We start from the raw sequence: 22,576 nt of genomic DNA, 5'->3' as shown, positions 1-22,576 counted from the left end.
AGATCATCAGACTTGATTAATTAATTTAATCACTCATTATCTCATCAGTATGTGAAGGCAAAGTGGTTAAGTAGCTATTATTCCAATAATTAATTAGATAATAACACAGTCTACATCTCTTATGTAAATGAATCCGCACTCATATAGTACATAGGCGAAGGCAACATGCAGACCTCTGAATAATTTAGTATTTTTCTAATATTTCATTTGTCGACATATTTGTGTATGTTTCTACCCACAGTAATTTGTTGTATTATGTAGTACAACCAGAGCCCCTGCTGTGGTGCTTTGCACCTCAGAGAGCACGCTCTGCTGTTCTGTGTTGAGCTAGACGTAGAAGCTGGGTTTGAGGTACTCTATACCGTACAGTGCCTTCAGACAGTATTCATGCCCCTTCACTTATTCAACATTTTGTTGTGTTACAGTCTGAATTCAAAATTGATTAAATCTTTTTTTTTCTCACCCATCTACACACCATAATGACCAAGTGAAGACATGTTTTTATAAATCTTTGCAAATTTATTGAAAATTAAATACAGAAATATCTKATTTACATAAGTATTCACACCCCTTTGCTATGCCATTCCAAAATTGAGCTCAGGTGCATATAGTTTCCTTTGATCATCCTTGAGATGTGCATGCCAGAGCAGAAACTGTACCATGAAGTCCAAGGAACTGTCCYTAGATCTCCGAGATAGAATTGTAATGAGGCATATTTGTGRGGAAGGGTATAAAACAATTTCTAGTGTTGAAAGTTTCCAAGAGCACAGTGGTCTCCATTGGGAAATGGATAGAATATGGAACTACCCAGACTCTGCCTAGAGCTGGCCGTCTGACCAAAGTGAGCAACCATGCAAGAAGGACCTTGGTCAGGAGGTGACCAAGAACCCAATGATCACTCTGACAGAACTACAGAGTTCCTTGGCTGAGTCTCTATAGCACTTCACCAATCCGGGCTTTTCACGTGCCTTTTTTGCAAGCTCCAGGCGTGCTGTCATGTGCCTTTTTCTCAGGATTAGCTACCACCAGACAGAAGCCACTCCTGAGAAAAAGGCACATGACAGCACACCTGGAGCTTGCAAAAAGGCACGTGAAAGACAGATCAAAAGGCAAAAGAGGATGTTGTCTGATGAGACAAAAATMTTACTCTTTGGCCTGAATGCAAAGCGCTACTGTATATCTGGAGAAAACCAGGCTCAGCTCATCACCCATCTAGCACCATCCCTACCGTGAAGCATGGTGGTGGTAGCACCATGCTATGGGATTGCTTTTCAGCGGCAGGGACTGGGAGAGGATAGAAGGAACAATGAATGATGCCAAATACAGGCAAATCCTTGATGAGAACCTGCTTCAGAGTGTAAACCATAGGGGTGAAGATTTACTTTCCAACAGGACAATGATCCCAAGCATACAGCCAATGTCACGATCGTCTTTCTGTGGAAGAGAGGACCAAGGCACAGCGTGATACGAATACATCTTCTTTTAATATAACGAAGACGAAACAAACACTTTTACAAACTAATACAAAAAKCAACAAACTACCGTGAAGCTACAAACCTACGTGCACACATGCAACATAGACAGACAATTACCCACAACCTGCCTAATGCCTATGGCTGCCTTAKATATGGCTCCCAATCAGAGACAACGATAGACAGCTGTCTCTGATTGAGAACCACTCAGGCAACCATAGACATACCTAAACACCTACACTGAACACAACCCCATCAACTCTACCAAAACCCCCTAGACAATACAAACACCCTTGACTAGACAAAAACACACAAACATCCCCCATGTCACACCCTGACCTAACTAAAATAATAAAGAAAACAAAGATAACTAAGGCCAGGGCGTGACAGCCAAAGCAATGCTGGAATGGCTTCAGAACAAGGAATGTGAAAGTATTTGAGTGGCACAGCCAAAGCACAGACTTGAATCTCATTGAAAATCTGTGGAAAGACTTGAAGATTGCTGTTCACCACCGCTCCCCATCTAACTCAACAGAGCTTGAGAAAATCTGCAAGGAAGAATGAAGAATGATCCAGATGTGCAAAGCTGGTACAGACATACCCAAGACGACTCAAAGACGACTCAATTGAATCAGGGGTGTGAATGCTTATATAAATTAAGTATTTKATTTTCAATAAATGTGCAAACAATTCTAAAAACATGTTTTCACTTTGTCATCATGGGGTATTGTGTGTAGATGGGTTTTGAGTGTAGAATCCAGGCTGTAACACAACAAAATATAGAATAAGTCAAGGGGTATGAATACTTTCTGAAGGTACTGTAGCTGTCTAATAGGGATGTGCATCTTTACCTTTCAAGATGATTTGATACGTATCTAAATACATGTGCACCGATACGATACAGGAACGTCACGTTTTCGTTAGTAACTATTTGGTGCGATTCGGATTCGGTTCTATGCACTAAAATTTGTTGCATAAACACATTTTCCATTCTATATTAAAATCTGCTTCTGATGGAACTTATGAGCTGGGCCTCTCTGAACTGGCTCTGTGTGTGTGGTGTATGTGTGTAAAATATGTATGTCTATGGTGTATGTAGGCACCTGAGCTGAACCATAAGGGAGACTAGGCATCTACCACCCCACTATCAGATTAGGTGGGGCAATGTAACCTGTTTTTTGTCCCCTCACTTTTGTTTTGAAATCACCATCACCCACTAATTAACATTTTTGCTGATTTAGTGTTTATCGTTTACAAATTAGCCAATGTTCTCTTCTCCTCTCACTTTGGCCAATGCAGTGCTCCTCGCAAAAGTGATTGCTGTCCTCATTATGAAATTAGCAACTTTACCCTGTATATAGAAAAATGAACATATACGCTGAAGTTTTTAAAGCAAAACTACCAAAACTATTGCTGATGCTGAACCTGAACAACCAAAATAATATCTATTGTAAACCCCTTTTAGCAGGTATAGCCAGATGAGAGATGTCTCTGATAGCTTACTTTTATTCAGGAAAAACACAAATGTTAACAGCGCATAGATAACAATAACCTAGCAAATTACATAGGATGTCACTCAACTAATAAAGCCTAATATCACATAAACCCATTTTAGCATTTGATTGCTAAAGGTGCAGTGCAGTTGTGCAAGATCAGGAACAGGCCGCCTACCTCGTGTTGGTAACCATGCGAAACTGGGCACAGTGCGCAGTTTGAATAGCCTACTGATATTGGATTGGGTTGTTCAGGCATGCTAAATGACTTGCAGATCAATGACTGTCAACACAGTTACATGCAGTTCAACACTGAAGGGGAGGACGCATCAGTTGTCACAAAAGATGGGAGGTATTTTTGGAAGGTAGAAAGAATTGAATATGAGCAACAACAACAAAAAATGTRACCMGTGATTCATAACGTTTGAATCTATTTTGTGACTGATGCGTGCTACATTTGGATCGGTTTGGGATCCGCAGACCAATGTACCAGGGACCAATGCATATCTGTGAATCTTTACATCCCTTCTGTCTAATACAGTAATACCCTGAAGAGATGCACTACTGAAAAGCAAGCCACACAGTTCATCTGAATAATTCATAGTGTAGATACAGTATGGTGTAGTATATTAACTAGAAGGAGCAAAGCGGTGTGCTTAATCTGAATAAGCAATGGTGTAGATCAGGGTTGGGGTCAATTCCATTTAAATTCCAGTCATTTCAGAAATTAAACCAAATTCCAATTCCATTTGAAATGTTTTCTCATTGAAAAGCATTGAAGATAATTGGAATTGGAATTTCAGTGCACTTGCTGGATTGTCTGGAATTTAAATGGAATTGACCCCAACCCTGGCGTATATATTGTATAGGAAGTCAATAAAGGATAGTGTTTTTTACACGTTTTTACTGTTTTATACAGGGATTGGTTGACTGTAGCTTGGTTTGGGGTCTAGGAGAGTTTCTAGGAGAGTGTCACGCCCTGGCCTTAGTTATCTTTGTTCTCTTTATTATTTTGGTTAGGTCAGGGTGTGACGAGGGTGGTTTGTGTGTTTTTGTCTCGTCTAGGGAGTTTGTACTGTCTAGGGTTTTTTTGTAGAGTTATGGGGTTGTGTTCATTGTAGGTGTTTATGTAAGTCTATGGTTGCCTAGATTGGTTCTCAATTAGAGGCAGGTGTTCATCGTTGTCTCTGATTGGGAACCATATTTAGGCAGCCATGTTCTTTGGGTATTTTGTGGGTGATTGTTTCCTGTGTCAGTGTTTGTGCCACACGGGACTGTTACGGTTTGTTACGTTTATTGTTTTTGTATTGGTGTTCATAGTTCAGTTTTCTATATTAAAACATGGATACCTACCACGCTGCGTATTGGTCCGATCCTTGCTACACCTCTTCAGAGGAAGAAGACAGCCGTGACAGAGAGTATGAAATGTGAAATTGCCTTGGCCAGATTCTCTTAATTTGTGTGCTGGGCCTGATACGCAATGTGTGTCTGCTACTGCGCTTTGTGCTGGAATACAAACAGCTGCACCATTATTTGTACTACGATGGAATAAATGAGAATAAATATTTTCACAGATTTAGCAAGAATTATAGTCAATTGTTGCCGTGAATGAGGGTTTGCCTCCAGCATACAAATGAATAACCATCCTTCCTGGGGATCTACACAACAACCAATCACCATTTAATATCTTATACTTTATTTCTGTTTGCATACGGAAAACCCTGTACACTATGTCACACATCTGGGTATAAAGATATAAGAATGGATAAATAATATAAAAAGGATAATACATAATGAAACTCTCGATTTTAATTATTTAAATATAATGACTGCTGCACTGGAGGCAGCGTGACAGCCGTGTTTTATGATTGCTTATTCAATGCGCATTTAATTAAAATAATACAACCGATTTCCCTCCCACTCTAAGTTAATGATTGCGTGTTGTCCCCCTGCAGGATTCACAGAACTGGGGCCCGGTGGTAGTAGCAAGACTGTGGAGGCTTTGAATGTATCAGGAGGCCCCCACCATGGCACCAGGTATGAGCTGGCTTCATCCCCAGGGGCCCCGGCACCAGCCACAGGCAGCCAGCTGAGATGGGCCCTCAAGGCCATGAAGGGTTCTAAGCTTGTGCCAGAGGGACACATGGCCTACGTGGGGAAGGATTCCACCTGGGAGCCAATGGAGGCCAAAGCAGGGCCCCTGGAGGTCATGACCCTGCCAACCAACCCAGAGAACTACTCTGGTGAGGGGAGGGACCAGGATGAGGACCACAGCATCCCCCGAGACGTCCTAGAAAGAATGGAGGGGGATAAAGAGACAGAGACGGAGGGAAGCGGGAGAGGAGTGAACGACTTACCAAGAGGCTTTGGATCTAACGGTAACCCCAATCCAGCCAGCGGTGCCAGCAGCAGCACAATGCCTCCTGTGTCTGGACTGAAACCCACCCAGACCCAAACCCAGAGCCAGACAGTAGCAGAACACACCACTATCTCCCAGTGGCAGCTGGTGGACCAGCCCACCACCTCACCTGCAGCTGCTGCTTCTGCTGCAGGCTCCAGCCAGGGCCCGGGGGGAACCGTTGAGGAGGCCAGGGGAGAGATTGTCTATGTCCGACGCCCCACTGAGAAACTGCTTCCAGCCACCTCCAGTAAGAAAGGTGACTTCTCCCCTGTGATCAGGAAGCAGAACCTGAACACAACCAGCGTGACTGAGAGACAACGCAGCCCAGATGAGGCCACCACACCTGGGGTTACCTCTAGACCTGCAGCCCCTATGGAGCCCCTGACCACCATCAAAACTGCCATAGCAGACACCCAGAAAACAGATTCCACCAGGGAGCCTCCTATCTCCATCGTATGGGTTCCGGTGGAGAGAGAGAAGACAATCAGTACCACACCTCTGACCAGAGATGGACCACAAACGGCCACAGCTTCCACTCAGTTGACCACGCCAGTGTCCATTCTGAAGAGCAGCGATCGTGAGGCCGAGTCCAGGTTGGCCGTTTCAGAGTCGTTCGTGGTGGGAAAAGGGTGGAAGCCTTTGGGAGGGAGGAACCCCAAATCTAAGGAGGACAAATCCCCTATGACCACAGAGAAAACAGAGAAGAACCCCTTTGGTGTCTTTGTGCCCACCTGGGGCTATGACCTCAACCCTTCAGGTAGGTTCTCTTTTGTCTATATTACCATCAACATTATCAGCCTTTATGTAATCATGCTGTATAATTATAAAATCTATTCCTCATCATAATATGCTGCTAATCCGTAGGAGGGGATCTGATGCCCCACGATCGATTGCATGATGTTGCCGATGCTCTCTCTCTCTCTCTCTCTCTCTCTCTCTCTCTCTCTCTCTCNTCTCTCTCTCTCTCTATACACTGATTATACCAAACATTAGGAACATCTTCCTAATATAGAGTTGTACCCCCCTTTTGCCCTCAGAACAGCCTCAATTCGTCATGGCATGGGCTACAAGGTGTCGAAAGCATTTCACAGAGATGCTGGCCCATGTTGACTCCCATGCTTCCCGCAGTTATGTCAAGTTGGCTGGATGTCCTTTGGGTGGTGGACCATTCTTGATACACATGGAAAACTGTTGAGCGTGAAAAATCCAGCAGGGTTGCAGTTCTTGACACAAACCTGTGCACCTGGCACCCACTACCATACCTCATTAAAAGGCACTTAAATCTTTTGTCTTGCCGATTCACCCTCTGAATGGCACATATACACAATCCATGTCTCAGTTGTCTCAAATCTTAAACAACCTTCTTTAACCGGTCTCCTCCCCTTCATCTACACTGATTGAAGAGGATTTAACAGGTGACATCAATAAGGGATCATAGGTTTCACCTGGATTCACCTGGTCAGTCTATGTCATGGAAAGAGCAGTTGTTCTTAATGTTTTATACACTTATTATATATTCCTCTCCACCGTCTTCCTCTCTATTGGACCTCAGAGAGTGCTTCTGTAAACAAAGAGGGGCTGTGAATTGGTAGAATGGAAGCAGCCTTAGTGTAGTAATTAGAGGGTCAGGGTTAGTGCAATTAGGCAGGCTGTGAGAGGCTGAGCTCTTAGGCCCCGGCAAATCAATGTTGACGGAAGGTAGAAGATGCGAGCTGTAATTGACTCTTCCCCCCAGTCTCTCGCCGAGCGAGGCCCTTGCCCATGTTCAGAAGGATACAGCATGTATAGACTTGTAAACATTGAGTCACCCTGATGGGAATGGGGTTTAATTTTTTACTCCGCAATGAAGGCAGGAAGGGAAGGTAACATCCTTGTTTGAAGAGTTTTTTTTCTCTTGGCCTCGTTTGAAATCCACACAGTAGGGCTGACTTCCTGCTTAGAAAGTTCTAGTGAAATATTTAAATACCTATTTCAGTGCAAAGTTCATGTCCGTGAAAGGAACACTGATGTCCTATGTAGAATAAATGACTATGAATGAATAATGCAGCATAGCACATCTGGTAGCTGCATATCTTGGAATGCATGCCTCAAATCACTGTACGACTTCGTTTCCTACATCCAACCACATCCAGCTGGATTGAGTGAGTGAGCAGGTAAATAAAAGGGTAGATCATGGCCCAGGGTGAGGGGAGAGAGAGGGATGAGAGTAGGAGGAGGAGGAGGAGGAGGAGGAGGAGGAGGGGCAGTGTTTGTCCTCTCTTACTGCTGCAGGTGGAAGTTCATAAGCCCCTTTAATCAATGATCAGCTACTGCAGTAACACTGTCCCCCGAGCCCCACAACACAGCCCAGATCTGTCCTGGAAAAATAGCCTCGCTCTCTCTCTCTTTCTATCGCTACCTCTCTCTCTCAATTTCAATTTCAATTTAAGGGCTTTATTGGCATGGGAAACATATGTTTACATTGCCAAAGCAAGTGAAATAGATAATAAACAAAGAGAAAATGTACAGGTAACACTGTCTCTCTCTCTCTCTCTCTCTCGCTCTTGCTCTCTCCTTTTTGTTGTCTCTCTCTGCCTTCTTCTCTCGCCACTCTCCTTTTTGTGGTCTCTCACCCACCCCCTTCACTCTCTCTCTCTCTTTCTCTCTCTAGCTATCTCATCATGATATGAGTATAGGGTATTGTTGTAATGTGCTGGTCTCAGCCCCCTCCCCTTTAACAGAAGGTTGTCTTTAATGGAAGCTTCTCTAATGTAAAACATGTAACGTGTGGTATTCCGTAAGGGAACTGTCTTGGCCCTTTACTGTCTTCTATTTTTACAAAATCTACCTATAGCCTTAAAGCCTGTGTGTGTAGGTACGCTGATAATTCAACATTATACATGTCAGCAACCACAGCTAGTGAAATCCCTAAACAAAGGGTTGCAGTCAGTTTTAGAATGGGTGGCTAGTAATAAACCAGTGCTGAACATAATATAATGTAATTTTAGACGTTATCTCAAACTTAAAGCATTGTATTTGGTACTGGTACAACTCATTCCCTAATATCTAGACCTCAGCTGAATCTGGTGAATTAATGATGTGGCTGTTGAGCAAATTGAGGAGAATAAACTTCTTGGTGTCACCTTAGACTGTAAATTGTCATGGTCAAGGCATATTGATTCAATTGTTGTAAAGCTAAAGAGTGGTCTGTCTGTGATAAACACCACCGTTGACCAAACAAGTCCTGCAGGCTCTAGTTTGATCTAATCTTGACTATTGCCCGGTGATATGGTCAAGTGCAGCTGCAAGGACATATAAAAGCTGCATCTTGCCCAGAACACAGCAGCACATTCTGTCCTTCAATGTACARTGAGGTTTAATGTCAACAGTATGCATGTTTATTTAACTAGGCAAGTCAGTTAAGAACAAATTCTTATTTACAATGGCTGCCAAGGAACAGAACGACAGATTTTTATCTTGTTGACCCAGGGATTCGATCTAGCAACCTTATGGTTACTGGCCCAATGCTCTAACCACTAGGCTACCTGTCACCCCGCATGTCAGTCTCTCTTGGCTCAAAGCAGAGGAGAGATTGACTGCATCAGTTCTTGTTTTTGTGAGAAATATTAATGTGTTGAAAATTCCAAATTGTCTGTATAATCATCTTGCATACAGCTCTGACAGACCTAGTTACCCCACCGGACATGCCACCAGGGGTATCTTCACAGTCCTCAAATCCAGAACGAATTTAAGGCAACGCACAGTATTATATAGAGAAATTATGACATGGAACTCCATCCTATCTCAAATGACTCAAGCAAACAGCAAAATTTGCTTTAAAAAAAACATGAATAAAACATCTCACAGCTTCACCCCTATCTGACCAAATTAACTCATTGGCATATGTATATGTATGTGTGTAACTGTTCGTAGATCGTTGTTTTTGGTTCTATTGTTCTTATTTTAAATGTGTGTTGTTCAGGCCTTGAGCTGTTCTTGTCTATTGATGTTCTGTATTATCTCATGTTTTGTGTGCTTCAACAACAGCTATTGGGGATCCTAATTTTTATTGTATTTTCTTTTTTTTAAACTTATTTTACCAGGTAAGTTGACTGAGAACACATTCTCATTTAAAGCAACAACCTGGGGAATAGTTACAGAGGAGAGGAGGGGGATGAATGAGCCAATTGTAAGCTGGGGATGAATAGGTGACCATGATGGTACGAGAGCCAGATTGGGAATTTAGCCAGGACACCGGGGTTAACACCCCTACTCTTATGATACGTGCCATGGGATCTTTTAGTGACCACAGAGAGTCAGGACACCCGTTTAACGTCCCATCTGAAAGACTGCACCCTACAGAGGGCAATGTCCCCAATCATTGCCCTGCGGCATTGGGATATTTCTTTAGACCAGAAGAAAGGGTGCATACTACTGCCTCCTACTGGCCCTCCAACACCACTTCCACTAATACAATACTAATACTAACTATCCATGTATAACATGGGGATAAGACCAGCAAGGCTCTATTTCAACCCATGCTCCACTTCCCTACCTCACATGCCCTCCAGCTAAACACATACAGATACAGATGGACCCACATACACCCGGCTCCCGATGGGATAAATATGCATAATCACACATGTGTAGTCCATGAGTGCCAGACACCACACACACACACGCACACGCACCCGCACACTGAAATCAGGACAGGTGAATACGCCAGAGAAGGCATTTTTCTTGCGCTATGTATGCCTAATGTAAACATGCATACATTTAATTGAAAACCCTTTAATTCTCTAGAGTCTAAGATGTTGGGGGATTTGATTTTGAATTGTAGAACTCTTTTAGGTATTAAAAAAAATATATATAAGTATTTGATAAAGTATTGAATTTGGCCTTTAGTACCAAATCCCATAGAAGCAAATTGAATAACACATTCATAAATGGCAAAAAAGGAATATGGTTTTGAAGTGTCTATCCTATACCATTCTGATGCTACAGCTGTTTTCGTGAGAAGACTGATTTTTCGGGATGTGTCATGGTCTGACAAACATCGCTGTAACTCGGCCACCTTCCACCGCAGATGTCTTTAACTTAAACTGACATATTTTGATGGGGATTTTTTAATTATGTTACTTATATTGATGTACCGGTGCGTCAATAGACTCTAACATGCTGACCACACCGCTCGCGTTGCATACGTGAGCGTTGCAAAATAAATGTACACATACATGTTATCCAATCATTGCACTCACACTGCTTGCGCGCGTCAACGAGCGTCTGGTTTGCCAGGCACTAAAATAGAACTTGGTTCTATTTGTGATGCTTGATGCGRTGCAAGTCCCGCCTCTCCCATCCCCTCATTGGTTTTTAGGAGCATATACCCACGTGCCATCTCATTGGTTTTTAGGAGCATATACCCACGTGCCATCTCCTCATTGGTTTTTAGGAGCATATACCCACGTGCCATCTCCTCATTGGTTTTTAGGAACATATACCCACGTAGGTGATTAAAAGATGAACTGAGATCCACACTCCAGTCTAGTCGGGAGTGGTAATGCACCTTAAAGTTGGTTGCCAACCACCATATAAAGTCCAAAGAAGAAGAAGAAGCAGGAAGGAGGAGAGATTACTAGAAACAAACTTGTTTTTCCCTTTTATCTGTGGATTCATTGTCGGAGTAGAGGACCTTGTGCATTTCAGGTAAAATAACAACCCAATGTTTATATCCAAGGACAAATTAGCTAGCAACAGCAAGCTAGCTAGCTAAATTGCCATGAATGTTTCATGCTTTTTGACCTGTCCCCAAATTAATATAGTTGGTTCAGAGTTTGTTTTGATATGTCAACCTGATCGTGTCTGATCGTGTCTGGTGTGTCCTGATTGTGTCTGGTATTGGGGGATTAAATCAACATGCACGCGATGGCGCACACGCGATGGCGCACACGCGCAAGGGGTCGAGTCAGCATGTAAGGGGTTAATTACGCTTCCTCATTTGCATAATGTACAATCTAAAGCAAATTTACTCAGTGACATTATGACAGAGTATCTGGAAATGGAGGTGGAACTATATTGTTTTATATTCAAGTATACTGCAAATGGGTTGTAAAAGTCCTCTGCCATATATCCACCCCCTAGTTTACGATCTGCTTCATACTTCACAAGGTAACCCTGCAGGAAATTTACACAGAGACTCCCAACTTGGCATTCGTGTGCAGAGAGTTATAGAGCAGAAGGAGAAGGAGGTTTACAGTGTGCAGCCTGTCTTTCGGACCCTTAAATTACCAAGACCAATCTGAGACTCTGTCTGAGAGGTGGCAAACAGGAAATAGGAATTATGGCCTCCTTGGCTAAAGCTTTGCCAAGGCTCTTAGATGGATCAGACCCACRGCACATTAATAACCAAGAAGCCCTGAATTGGAGTGTTAAATTTGGGTTGGAGAAAACAGCTTGGCATACTGTATGGCCCCTGTTTGCGGATAGTGTCGATATGGATGCTCAGTTTGTCTCCAGCCTTCGTACGAGACCTTGATACTGTGGTGTCTGTCTGGCTCTGTGAAAGGCTGTGCTGTACCCATAGACCTAAGAATATTGATTTTCTTTGTCCTGTTTCTGTCAGGGTGCCTCTTCCAGTTCCTTCAGGTTTATGTACACTGCATGACTTCTCGTCYAACATCTCATACCAAAATCATGGGCATTAATATGGAGTTGGTCCGCTATAACAGCCTCCACTCTTCTGGGAATGCTTTCCACTAGATGTTGGAACATTGCTGTAGGTACTTTCTTCCATTCAGCCACAAGAGCATTAGTGAGGTTGGGCGCTGATGTTGGGCGATTAGGCCTGGTTCGCAGTCAGCGTTCCAATTCATTCCAAAGGTGTTCGATGGGGTTGAGGTCAGGGCTCTATGCAGGCCAGTCAAGTTCTTCCACATAGATCTCGACAAACCATTTCTGTATGGAACTCGCTTTGTGTATGGGGGCATTGTCATGCTGAAACAGTGATTGCTCTTTAGCAGTCTGATGGCCTTGAGATAGAAGCTGTTTTGCCACAAAGAAAGTACATAATCGTCTAGAATGTCATTGTATACTGTAGCGTTAAGACTTCCCTTCACTGGAACTAAGGGGTCTAGCCCGAACCATTAAAAGCAGCCCCAGACCATTAGTTCTCCTCCACCAAACTTTAAAGTTGGCACTATATGGGGTTGATGGGGTTTAGCCCTGACCTCAACCCCATCCCGGCTGTATCACAACCAGTCGTGATCAGGAGTCCCATAGGGCGGCGCACAATTGGCCCTGCGTCGCCCGGGTTAGGGGAAGGTTTGGCCGGGGTATGCTGTCATTGTAAATAAGAATTTGTCTTTAACTGACTTGCCTAGTTAAATAAAGATTAAATAAAAAATACAACTATGCATTTGGGCAGGTAGCGTTCTCCTGGCAGCCGCCAAACCCAGATTCGTCCGTCGGACTGCCAGATGGTGAAACGTGATACATCACTCCAGAGAATGCATTTCCACTGCTCCAGAGTCCAATAGCAGTGAGCTTTACACCACTCCAGCCGGCGCTTAGCATTGCGCATGGTGATCTTAGGCTTGTGTGTGGCTGCTRGGCCATGGAAACCGATTTCATGAAGCTCCCGATGAACAGTTCTTGTGCTGACATTGCTACCAGCGGCAGTTTGGAACTCGGTAGTGAGCGTTGCAAGGGGTGTCCACATACTTATATATATATATAGTGTATTTTATTACTCCTCTGGTAATTGTTACGTCTCCCTTCGTAATAATGTTTAGAGAGCCTCCTTGGCCCTTGGTGTTGAGGCGCGCCACAATCAATGGCCCACTCTGGCCCCCAAGGCCCTTAGCTAACCTCAGCAAGAATCCCTATACTCATCACCAATATAAACACAGCTTCGCCACAAATCCTCTAACATTCCCTCATTCCCTCATTTCTCCTCTCCATCTTTCCCTCCAGTCCTCTTTTCCATGCCTTAATACGTCCATTTTCCATATCAAACGTTCATGCTGGATATAATCCCATTCGCCGGGTGCTTATTTAATGAATGGGGATTTGCTAAAGCGGCACCTTGGGGAAACTGTACTCCATGGTGGAGGAAAAGATAAAGAGGGTTACGCTAACTGTGCAGAGCATTGGCTTTCTGTGTTCCGGTAACAAGGCGAAACAAAGGAAGGAACCAAAGTGTTGAGAATGAGCAGACTAGTGAGTATCTCTTGGGGTTATGTAGACACTACCGCCTCACTAATACACAACTGTGCTCTTCCCGGTTCAGGATCCCACTGGTTTTCCTTATGTGGCTTTATATAGAGAAGTCCCATAGATAATCCTGTCTTATTTTAGGACATCCTATTGAAGGAATAGTATCCAAATCATTCTTTAAGCGTATTGTAGGAAGGCTTCCTCTCCACTGTGTAAGCACTGAAGCTCCATCCATAGTGTTGATGTATCTGTACTGTTTCTCTGAGAGAGATGGTCCCTTGGTGGACCAACTTCAAGTGCTACTCACAGAAAGGTCATACAACATTATGATGCAAAGGACTGCGAGGGCAACACCATGTGGCAACACTTCTTGTGTGAGTACCATCTTTGCACTATATGCACATTTATAACACTTTACATCACAGGTGTCAAACTCATTCCACAGAGGGCCGAGGTTCAGCTGGTTTTCGCTCCTCCCTTGTACTTGATTGATGACTTAAGGTCACTGAGTAGTAAGGAACTCCCCACACCTGGTTGTCTAGGGCTTAATTGAAAAGCAAAAGCAAAAACCTGCAGACACTAGGCCCTACTACATGGAATGAGTTTGACACCCCTGCTTTAGATGCAATGCTTGATACATAATAATCACACACAGATTTTATTACGCATAATAAAAACCATTACGAAGAGGGTATTCATAAGAAGTGTCACCAATATTGCTTTTGTGAGATTAGATGGTTTTTATTCCATTTTGAAACAAAAACTCTCAATGAAACCGACTTAAAGGGCTGTGACAGTATCACAGTTTTTGTCAGGAAAAAAACAACACTATTTTCCTTAACTTCAACAATAGACCATTGGCAGAATCTGTAACAACTATATTTTGCTGGATGTACAGCCAAGTTCCAATTATAAATAGTGAATGACTGAATCCCTGTGCTGTTCTGGAGAGGGGGAATAGTATAATAATCTTTTACAAATATAATGGAGCTTTTCCTTGGAGCCTCCTGAAAGCACACTGTGAGACATTGTGAGACATTCTGTACAGTACTGTAGTTCAACTGAGAGAACAAGAATAGTGAACGGCTGCTTCTCAGATCCTCGTTTCCCTGTATGCTGCTGTATATAGTGCATCAAAACTGGGACCGAGAGATTGAGAAACAGCTTCTATCTCAAGGCCATCAGACTGCTAAACAGCAATCTCTAACTCAGAGAGGCTGCTGCCTACATTGAGACCCAATCACTGGACACTTTAATAAATGGATCACTAGTCACTTTAAACAATGCCACTCTAAATAATGCCACTTTAATAATGTCTACATAWCTTACATTACTCATATCACATGTATATACTGTATTTTATACCATCTACTGCACCTTGCCTATGCAGCTCGGCCATCGCTCATCCATATACTTACAGTCGTATGAAAAAGTTTGGGCACCCCTGACAATTTCCATGATTTCCATTTATAAATAATTGGGTGTTTGGATCAGCAATTTCATTTTGATCTATCAAATAACTGATGGACACAGTAATATTTCAGTAGTGAAATGAGGTTTATTGGATTAACAGAAAATGTGCAATATGCATCAAAACAAAATTAGACAGGTGCATAAATTTGGGCACCCCAATAGAAAAATCACATCAATATTTAGTAGAGCCTCCATTTTGCTAAAATAACAGCCTCTAATGAGTGTCTGGATTCTGGACCGTTTTGGACCATTCCTCCTTACAAAACTTCTCCAGTTCAGTTAGGTTTGATGGTTGCCGAGCATGGACAGCCCGCTTCAAATCATCCCACAGATTCTCAATGATATTCAGGTCTGGGGACTGGGATGGCCATTCCAGAACATTGTACTTGTTCCTCTGCATAAATGCCCGGGTAGATTTTGAGCAGTGTTTTGGGTCGTTGTCTTGTTGAAATATCCAGCGCCGGCGTAACTTCAACTTTGTGACTGATTCTTCAACATTATTCCCAAGAATCTGCTGATATTGAGTGGAATCCATGCGACCCTCAACTTTAACAAGATTCCCAGTACCGGCCACTGGCCACACAGCCTGCAGCAAGATGATGTTGTAGGTCTTTGGAGGTGGTCTGTGGGCTGTTTTTGACCGTTCTCACCATCCTTTGCCTCTCCGATATTTTACTTGGCCTGCCACTTCTGGCCTTAACAAGAACTGTGCCTGTGGTCTTCCATTTCCTCACTATGTTCCTCACAGTGGACACTGACAGCTTAAATCTCTGCGATAGCTTTTTGTAGCCTTCCTCTAAACCATAATGTTGAACAATCTTTGTTTTCAGGTCATTTGAGAGTTGTTTTGAGGCCCCCATGTTGTCACTCTTCAGAGGAGAGTCAAAGAGAACAACAACTTGGAATTGGCCACCTTAAATACATTTTCTCATGATTGGATGCACTTGTCTATGAAGTTCAAGGCTTAATGAGCTCACCAAACCAATTGTGTGTTCCAATTATTCAGTGCTAAGTAGTTACAGGTATTCAAATCAACAGAATGACATGGGTGCCCACATTTTTGCATAGCCTATTTTTCACATCTGATTTAATTTCATACAACTTAATATTGCTACACTAAAAATCTTTGTCTGGACAATACCCCAGTATTCAGCTTTTATTGAGAAAATGAATGGCATGCCACTGTGATCATTTTCTGTGACGACAGAGTAAATTATTATGCAGCCTCAGAGGGGTGCCCAAACTTTTTCATACGACTGTATATGTACATATTCTCATTCACCCCTTTAGATGTGTGTGTATTAGGTAGTTGTTGGGAATTGTTAGATTACTTGTTAGATATTACTGCACTGTTGGAACTAGAAGCACAAGCATTTCGCTTCACTTGCATTAACATCTGCTAACCATGTGTATGTAACCAATAACATTTAATTTAATTTATATGGTGTTTGATCCTTCAAGGTTGTGTTCATTGATTGCTGTGTACTGTACTATTGCATTCAGAGTTGCATAATCATTAGGGTGCTCAGACTGGGAATATCATAGTGGGCCGTATTCTGTGTCTGTGTCTTCTTCAGGGTCATTAAGTCTTCACCTGGCATGACTTCCCTAGCCTAGCATGGCTACCAGTCACTTCTTCCCTTGCCTAGCATGGCTACCTGACGCTACTTCCCTAGCCTAGCATGGCCACCTGGCATTACTTCCCTAGCCTAGCATGGCTGTGAGTGTTTGAAATTAGTGCTCAGTCATTCCACAGAAGATAATTAATATTAGTCGTTCCTGTGGGCTTGTTACATTTATGTAAACAAACTGTCTGTATGGAAGATAAAACAGCACAGTACAAACCACAGCCGAAATCTAATGTCCTCAGTGGTTGAACATTTGGGCTGTCCACTTTATACTGGTCATTCTGTTTTAGATGGGCGTAAATGACAGTAGCAAAGAACCTCTATCGAGCCATATGTCATCTTATTAAAAAGTGTCATTGATTTGATGTGTTTCGTTCAAAACCGTATCAGTCATTGTATTGTTTTGTACAGCGCGGGCGTCCCACGGGTGCGTTGAGTCTTATAAACCTGCAAATCACATCACCTCTGTGTCCCAGGAAGTATAAAATGACGCTGGAGGTCTGCAGTCAGAGGGTTGTCAGTCAGTAGAATATAATACCCTCAATAGAGGCTTTGTCCTTGTCTGCAGAATGGGATCCCTCTAAACTGCAGCTCTGACCTGGATGGAGCCGGAGCCAGAGGAAGCTAGGACAAAGTATTCAGTCCTATCTGATTATGCATGGTGACTCAGGTTCCACCACTGATGTGTCATTTCACCGCAGCTCCTTTCCCCCAGGAGAACAAAGACCTAGACAGACAACCTGTTTCCCTATCCGGTCTCCTGTCGCTTCACAACGCTTCTTATTTCTCTCTGACAGAGTGCGATCACATAGCACTTAGAACCTTGCATTCATGCCAAGATAACGATAGAACCACCACTGTCTTATGCATACAGTATTCCTTATGACATTCCAATCATGATACAGTATATTAGTTTTACGTTTTGCAGACAGATTTACATAGAGATGTGCTGAAATCAAGGTTTACTGGGAAGACAATGAATTCATAGACAATTCTTTTCAGTTGCGGAGCAAGAAATGGAACCCAGCTGGTTTTGTGAGTTGGGAGATGCATCCTCTACTTCAAAAGATGTTCCAGTTAGTTTGGAGGCAGTGAGCTCATTGCAGTCACGTCGCATTATGCTATTACCAGCTCGAGGAGAGAGCAATCTGGCTGTGGAGGGCATGATGGAGCTTGGCGTGCCAGGCGGTACCCAGAGAGTTCACCCACAGAATGGGGCGTTAAAAGGGGGAAGAGGCGGGAGATATTAAGGGGCTGGTTCAGTTTGCTATACTTTGCTATTAGCAGCCTTCTGTAGCCTCCAGCATGGCAGTCCTCCTATTAGAGAAGCTGTCAGCAGCAGCTCTCCAGACATGAATTGTGGAACAGAAACAGAACAGCCGGCAACGTCTGCCATCAGAGATCCAACTCTAGAGAGGCCATAACCACAGCTGTACTCTCCTCCTACATAACTGATGGTTTTGTATGAACCGTCATGGTTGGGTAGGTTACTTTCTAAGTGTAATCCGTTACAGTTACTAGTTGCCCAAAATTGTAATCAGTAATGTAACTTTTGGATTACTTTCCCTTTAGAAGAATAACACAAAAAGGATCCATCAAACATGTTTGGTGTGTCATCACGGTAGCCTCTGACTTGTGGTCAGACTCGCTCAGGTGGAACCAACCAACCATTTTTCAATGCTGAATTGACTAAGGTGTCTAAGGTGTCAAAGGTGTCATAATGTATTTTTTTGCAAATATCCTTTCTGAATTTAAGTAATCATCTAGTTTTTCAAAAGTGTCTATAACCTTATTACAATATTTATTGTTGGTAACATAACCGATTCAGTTAGTTTAAAAAAAATTAGATGACATGTAATCAGTTACTTCCCAACCCTGTGAAACGTACAAAAGACTGTATGCTCCTCGAGATGTTGGGTGTATGTTGTACGGTATGCACTAAAAGGGTACACAGTCTGCTATGATTTCCAACGGCTCTCCTACCTAGTCCTCTCGCTGAAAGAAGCTGAAGATGGGGGTGAAAACAAACCATGAAAACAAAGCTAGTAGAATGTGTCTGTGATGATAATGAAGAATGGACTATTTCCTCAGGAGTGTGACAGCTCAGATAATGCAATTTATTTAGGCTCACTGCAAAGTGCTCTTGTTGTAACAATATCCCAATTTGGCCGTCACTGTTGTTTCTCGGCCTGTTTAATTGGTCTCTATTGAGTAGCCAGTCGACATGTTGCTTGCTGCTTCTCTCCCTGCTAATTTAGTGTGATGCTAGGAGGTGATCTCGGGTGGTGAAGGTTTTCTGGGTTTAACTCTCCCGAGCTTCCCCAGTGGAGCTAATTGTAAGTGTCATGCATTTCTGATGAAGCTATGTGTGTTTGTGTGTGTGTGTGCAAGAGGCTGACGCAAATGGAAAGGTTTTACTTAGGGATGATAGGGCTCTGTGCAAAAATAGATTTAAGAAGGACCTGTGAGAGGGAAATGAATCCCTGTGGCACAGAATTTCCTACATTTTTAATATAATTTGCTGTAGCACTCTGAAAGCATGGCTAAGAGGGGAAAGATAAACTCTAACATTTCAACTTTTCTGTTTACATTTCCATACTTGCATGTCCCTCCAAAATCATACACACCTGCACGCACGAGCGCACACAGCACCAATGCATGACATGACCAGACCAAAATAGGTCTCCTGGTTCTTCCATCCATCGTAGTTTGTCATAGACTAATGGATTTGATCAAGCTGGTCACACCTGCTCTCTCCAAACCTTTGCTTTGCATATTATGGCTTACAGAGGACATCATCACTCTCTGGATCTAAAGCAAGGGAGGGAGCCGTATCCGGCCCGCTTGGCACTTCAATCCGGCCCGCAAGACATATATAAAAATACATAAATAATATCTTCTTTTTTTTACCCCTTATTTCCTCCCAATTTTGTGGTATCCGATTGGTAGTTACAGTCTTGTCTCATCGCTGCAACTCCCGTATGGACTTGGGAGAGGCGAAGGTCGAGAGCCATGCGTCCTCCAAAATACGACCCAGCCAAGCCGCACTTCTTCTTGACACAATGCCTGCTTAACCCGGAAGCCAGCCGCACCAATGTGTCGGAGGAAACACTGTGCACCTGGCGACCGTGCCAGCGTGCATGCACCCGGCGACCGTGCCAGCGTGCATGCACCCGGCCTGCCAAAGGAGTCGCTAGAGCACGATGGGACAAGGAAATCTCAGCCTGCCAAACCTTCTCCTAACCCGGACAATGCTGGGCCAATTGTGCTCCGCCTCATGGGTCTCCCGGCCAGCTGTGACAGCCTGGGATCGAACCCAGGTCTGTAGTGATGCCTCAAGCACTGGGATGCAGTGCCTTAGACTGCTGCGCCACTCGGGAGGCCCCCGCAAATTGATTTTAACAAATAATTGGTCATCCAAAAAATGCGGCCCTCCGTTGAATTTCAAAATCCCGATGTGGCCCTCGAACCCAAAAGTTTGCCCACCCCTGATCTAAAGCAATGTCACTTATCCTATAACAAAGTATAGACGGTTTGTCGCTTAGTCAAAGACTGACATACCTGAACATTTTTCAATCAATGACATTAATTGATCAATTAATTATTAAGGAGACACCAAAACCAGCAGGGCGGGAGCTGTCCGCCACTGGTATTGACTGTGGTAGGCCTATCCCATAAACCGTCTCAAACAGCAGAAATACATTTGATGGTCTGTTAGACTGGCAGCTGGGTCGAAGAGAAAGGAGGGTCTCATTCCACAGAGGTCAAACAGACCACAGCTCTCTGGTGATTACTGTCCAACCCAACCACAGAGGTCAGCCTCTCTATAGAATCTGGGCTGACCACACTGACCGCCATGTTACAGCCAGCCACCACAGTGCAGCAGGGCCAAGCTTAACCAACCAATGAAGCACTGATAGAGTACAGCACCAACAGACCAGTCCCCCCTCTCTCTCTCTCTCTCTCTCTCTCTCTCTCTCTCTCTCTCTCTCTCMCTCTCTCTCTCTCTCTCTCTCTCTCTCTCATTGCAGTGAGCTGAGATTGCATTGGGTCTACACCACGGAGAGGAGAGAGAGAGAAGTGCTATCTATATTGCAGGATAAATAGGTTTCAAATTCCCTGGGTGTGCATTCAGCTTGCCATTGCAGTAATTATAGCCTCATCTGCAGTGAGTGAAGTGTCTATCTGAGGACATGGTGGTACATTGGATCGTATGCCTGCTGTCCTCCCTGCTCTGTCAGTAGTGAGATGGAAACGTGTAGGTCATGTACTGTGCGATGGTACAGGCGATAGCAGCGTGTTTGATTTGAGTTTGAGTTGAAATTATACATTTATATAAACAGTTACAGTATGTATACTGCAGCAGCATATGAGTCCATTTCCTGGACACAGATTAAGCCTGTCCTGCACTAACCTTTTAATGGAGATTTTCCTTGGAATACGCTTTTAAGTCCAGTAGCTTTAATATTTGTCCAGGGAACTGACCTAATATGTATAGGTGAGTCATTTTTCAGGTTGTGGTTGACCAGTTTGACATGGTGACTGTGATTTGTTATATTTCCCCCGACCCTCGCTGTTAAATGTAGTCATCCTAAAACCTTTAACTGAAAGGGATATTGATGGTTCAGTACATTTTCTCCAGTGTGGCATTACATTTTAGGTCCAGCTGTGTTGCTGGTTATAGGCAATGGCTTATATTGTTCTTGAACAGGCAAATCCCATGATCCTTGTCTCTGGAAAGCTATTACAAGGTTCATTAGCTTCCACAGTAATGGTGTTTGGGTGTATGTGTACTTGTGTGTACTTGTGTTTATGTGTAGAGATAAATGTGTGTATGTGTCAATAGAACAGATTTGTCCTCAAATTCGAACTGAAATTATAACTGAACTCGAGAACTGACATGTCACATCGATATTAGTCACCGACATTTATTTCAATGCCAAAATTGACTAAAAAGTGAGAGTAGGTTATAAAACCGAGTTTTGTGAGATTTGAGGACAAGAGTTTGTCAGGATCTGAGGGTTGGGTTTTGATTTCAGCGGTCGATCTACTCCTACCTCAGAACACACAGACAGGCCTGTACATCAGCGCAGCGGATCGGACTTCGTTTACATAAGACAACACGTCACACTTTTTTTTTTACTTGAGAAATACTGCACCAAACACCTTAGCTAGATGTAAGATTGCACGACTAAAACCTCCTCGGCAAAAACATCCAAATTAATTACAGCTTTCTTGAGTTATCTTGGATTCATTCTGACTATTTTCAGGAAGTGATTCTGGCTTTGTTACAATGGTGTCTCATGGGGGACAAACATCAGTAACTGCCACATCGAACCACACCCCCAAAACTGAAATATATTTGTTTTTAATGAGCAACCTTTAAGTTGTAATGTTAATGTTAAGCAGTTCTAGTCTCCTAGTTTTTTCCTAACAGATACTGTATATGAATCTAATAGGGGGATGACAGATGACTTTGCAGAATCCGTTTTATAAGGACACTGTCATGCTYAACCACGATGCTTACTGTAGTCCTGACTGGAGACCAACAGTAAGGATGGCTTTGCAGTGTCCCCCCTCCCTTACTGTGCCATGTCAGAGTCCGAGCAGTAGAGACAGAGATGGAATGGAATAGAGTGGCTTTTTTAAGAGTAGTCTGTAATTCATCATAAGCCAGCAGCTAGCATTACAAAAAAAAGTATGACAGCTCCCTCTGTCTTTCTGTCTCTTTTGCTCTCCTTATTCTTCTTTCCCACACAAACGCACACGCACACGCACACACACACACATTTACATGCTAGCAACCAAGAGAAAAACAATTTTCACCTTGGAGGAGGCTGTAAGGAAGTGAATACTGTCATCTCTCTTACACGTGTGTGTGTACCTGTGTGTGTGTTTGTGCACATAAGTGAAATA

At 43.2% G+C, this 22,576-nt stretch overlaps 1 protein-coding gene across 1 annotated transcript in view; it reads left to right on the top strand.

Annotated features, from left to right (window-relative positions):
* The window catches only part of LOC111975930 (neurocan core protein-like), a 223,365-nt gene that overhangs the window by 100,248 nt on the left and 100,541 nt on the right, over window positions 1–22,576 (top strand). Inside the window, exon 9 of the mRNA XM_070447717.1 lies at window positions 4,921–6,123. Coding sequence (XP_070303818.1) covers window positions 4,921–6,123 — 1,203 coding nt within the window. The remainder of the gene's footprint in view (window positions 1–4,920; window positions 6,124–22,576) is intronic.

The sequence above is a fragment of the Salvelinus sp. IW2-2015 genome, linkage group LG16, assembly GCF_002910315.2.
Source record: "Salvelinus sp. IW2-2015 linkage group LG16, ASM291031v2, whole genome shotgun sequence".
Lineage (NCBI taxonomy): Eukaryota > Metazoa > Chordata > Actinopteri > Salmoniformes > Salmonidae > Salvelinus > Salvelinus sp. IW2-2015.
The sequence above is the reverse complement of the archived record's forward strand: the minus strand, read 5'-3'. Positions and strand labels throughout refer to the sequence as shown.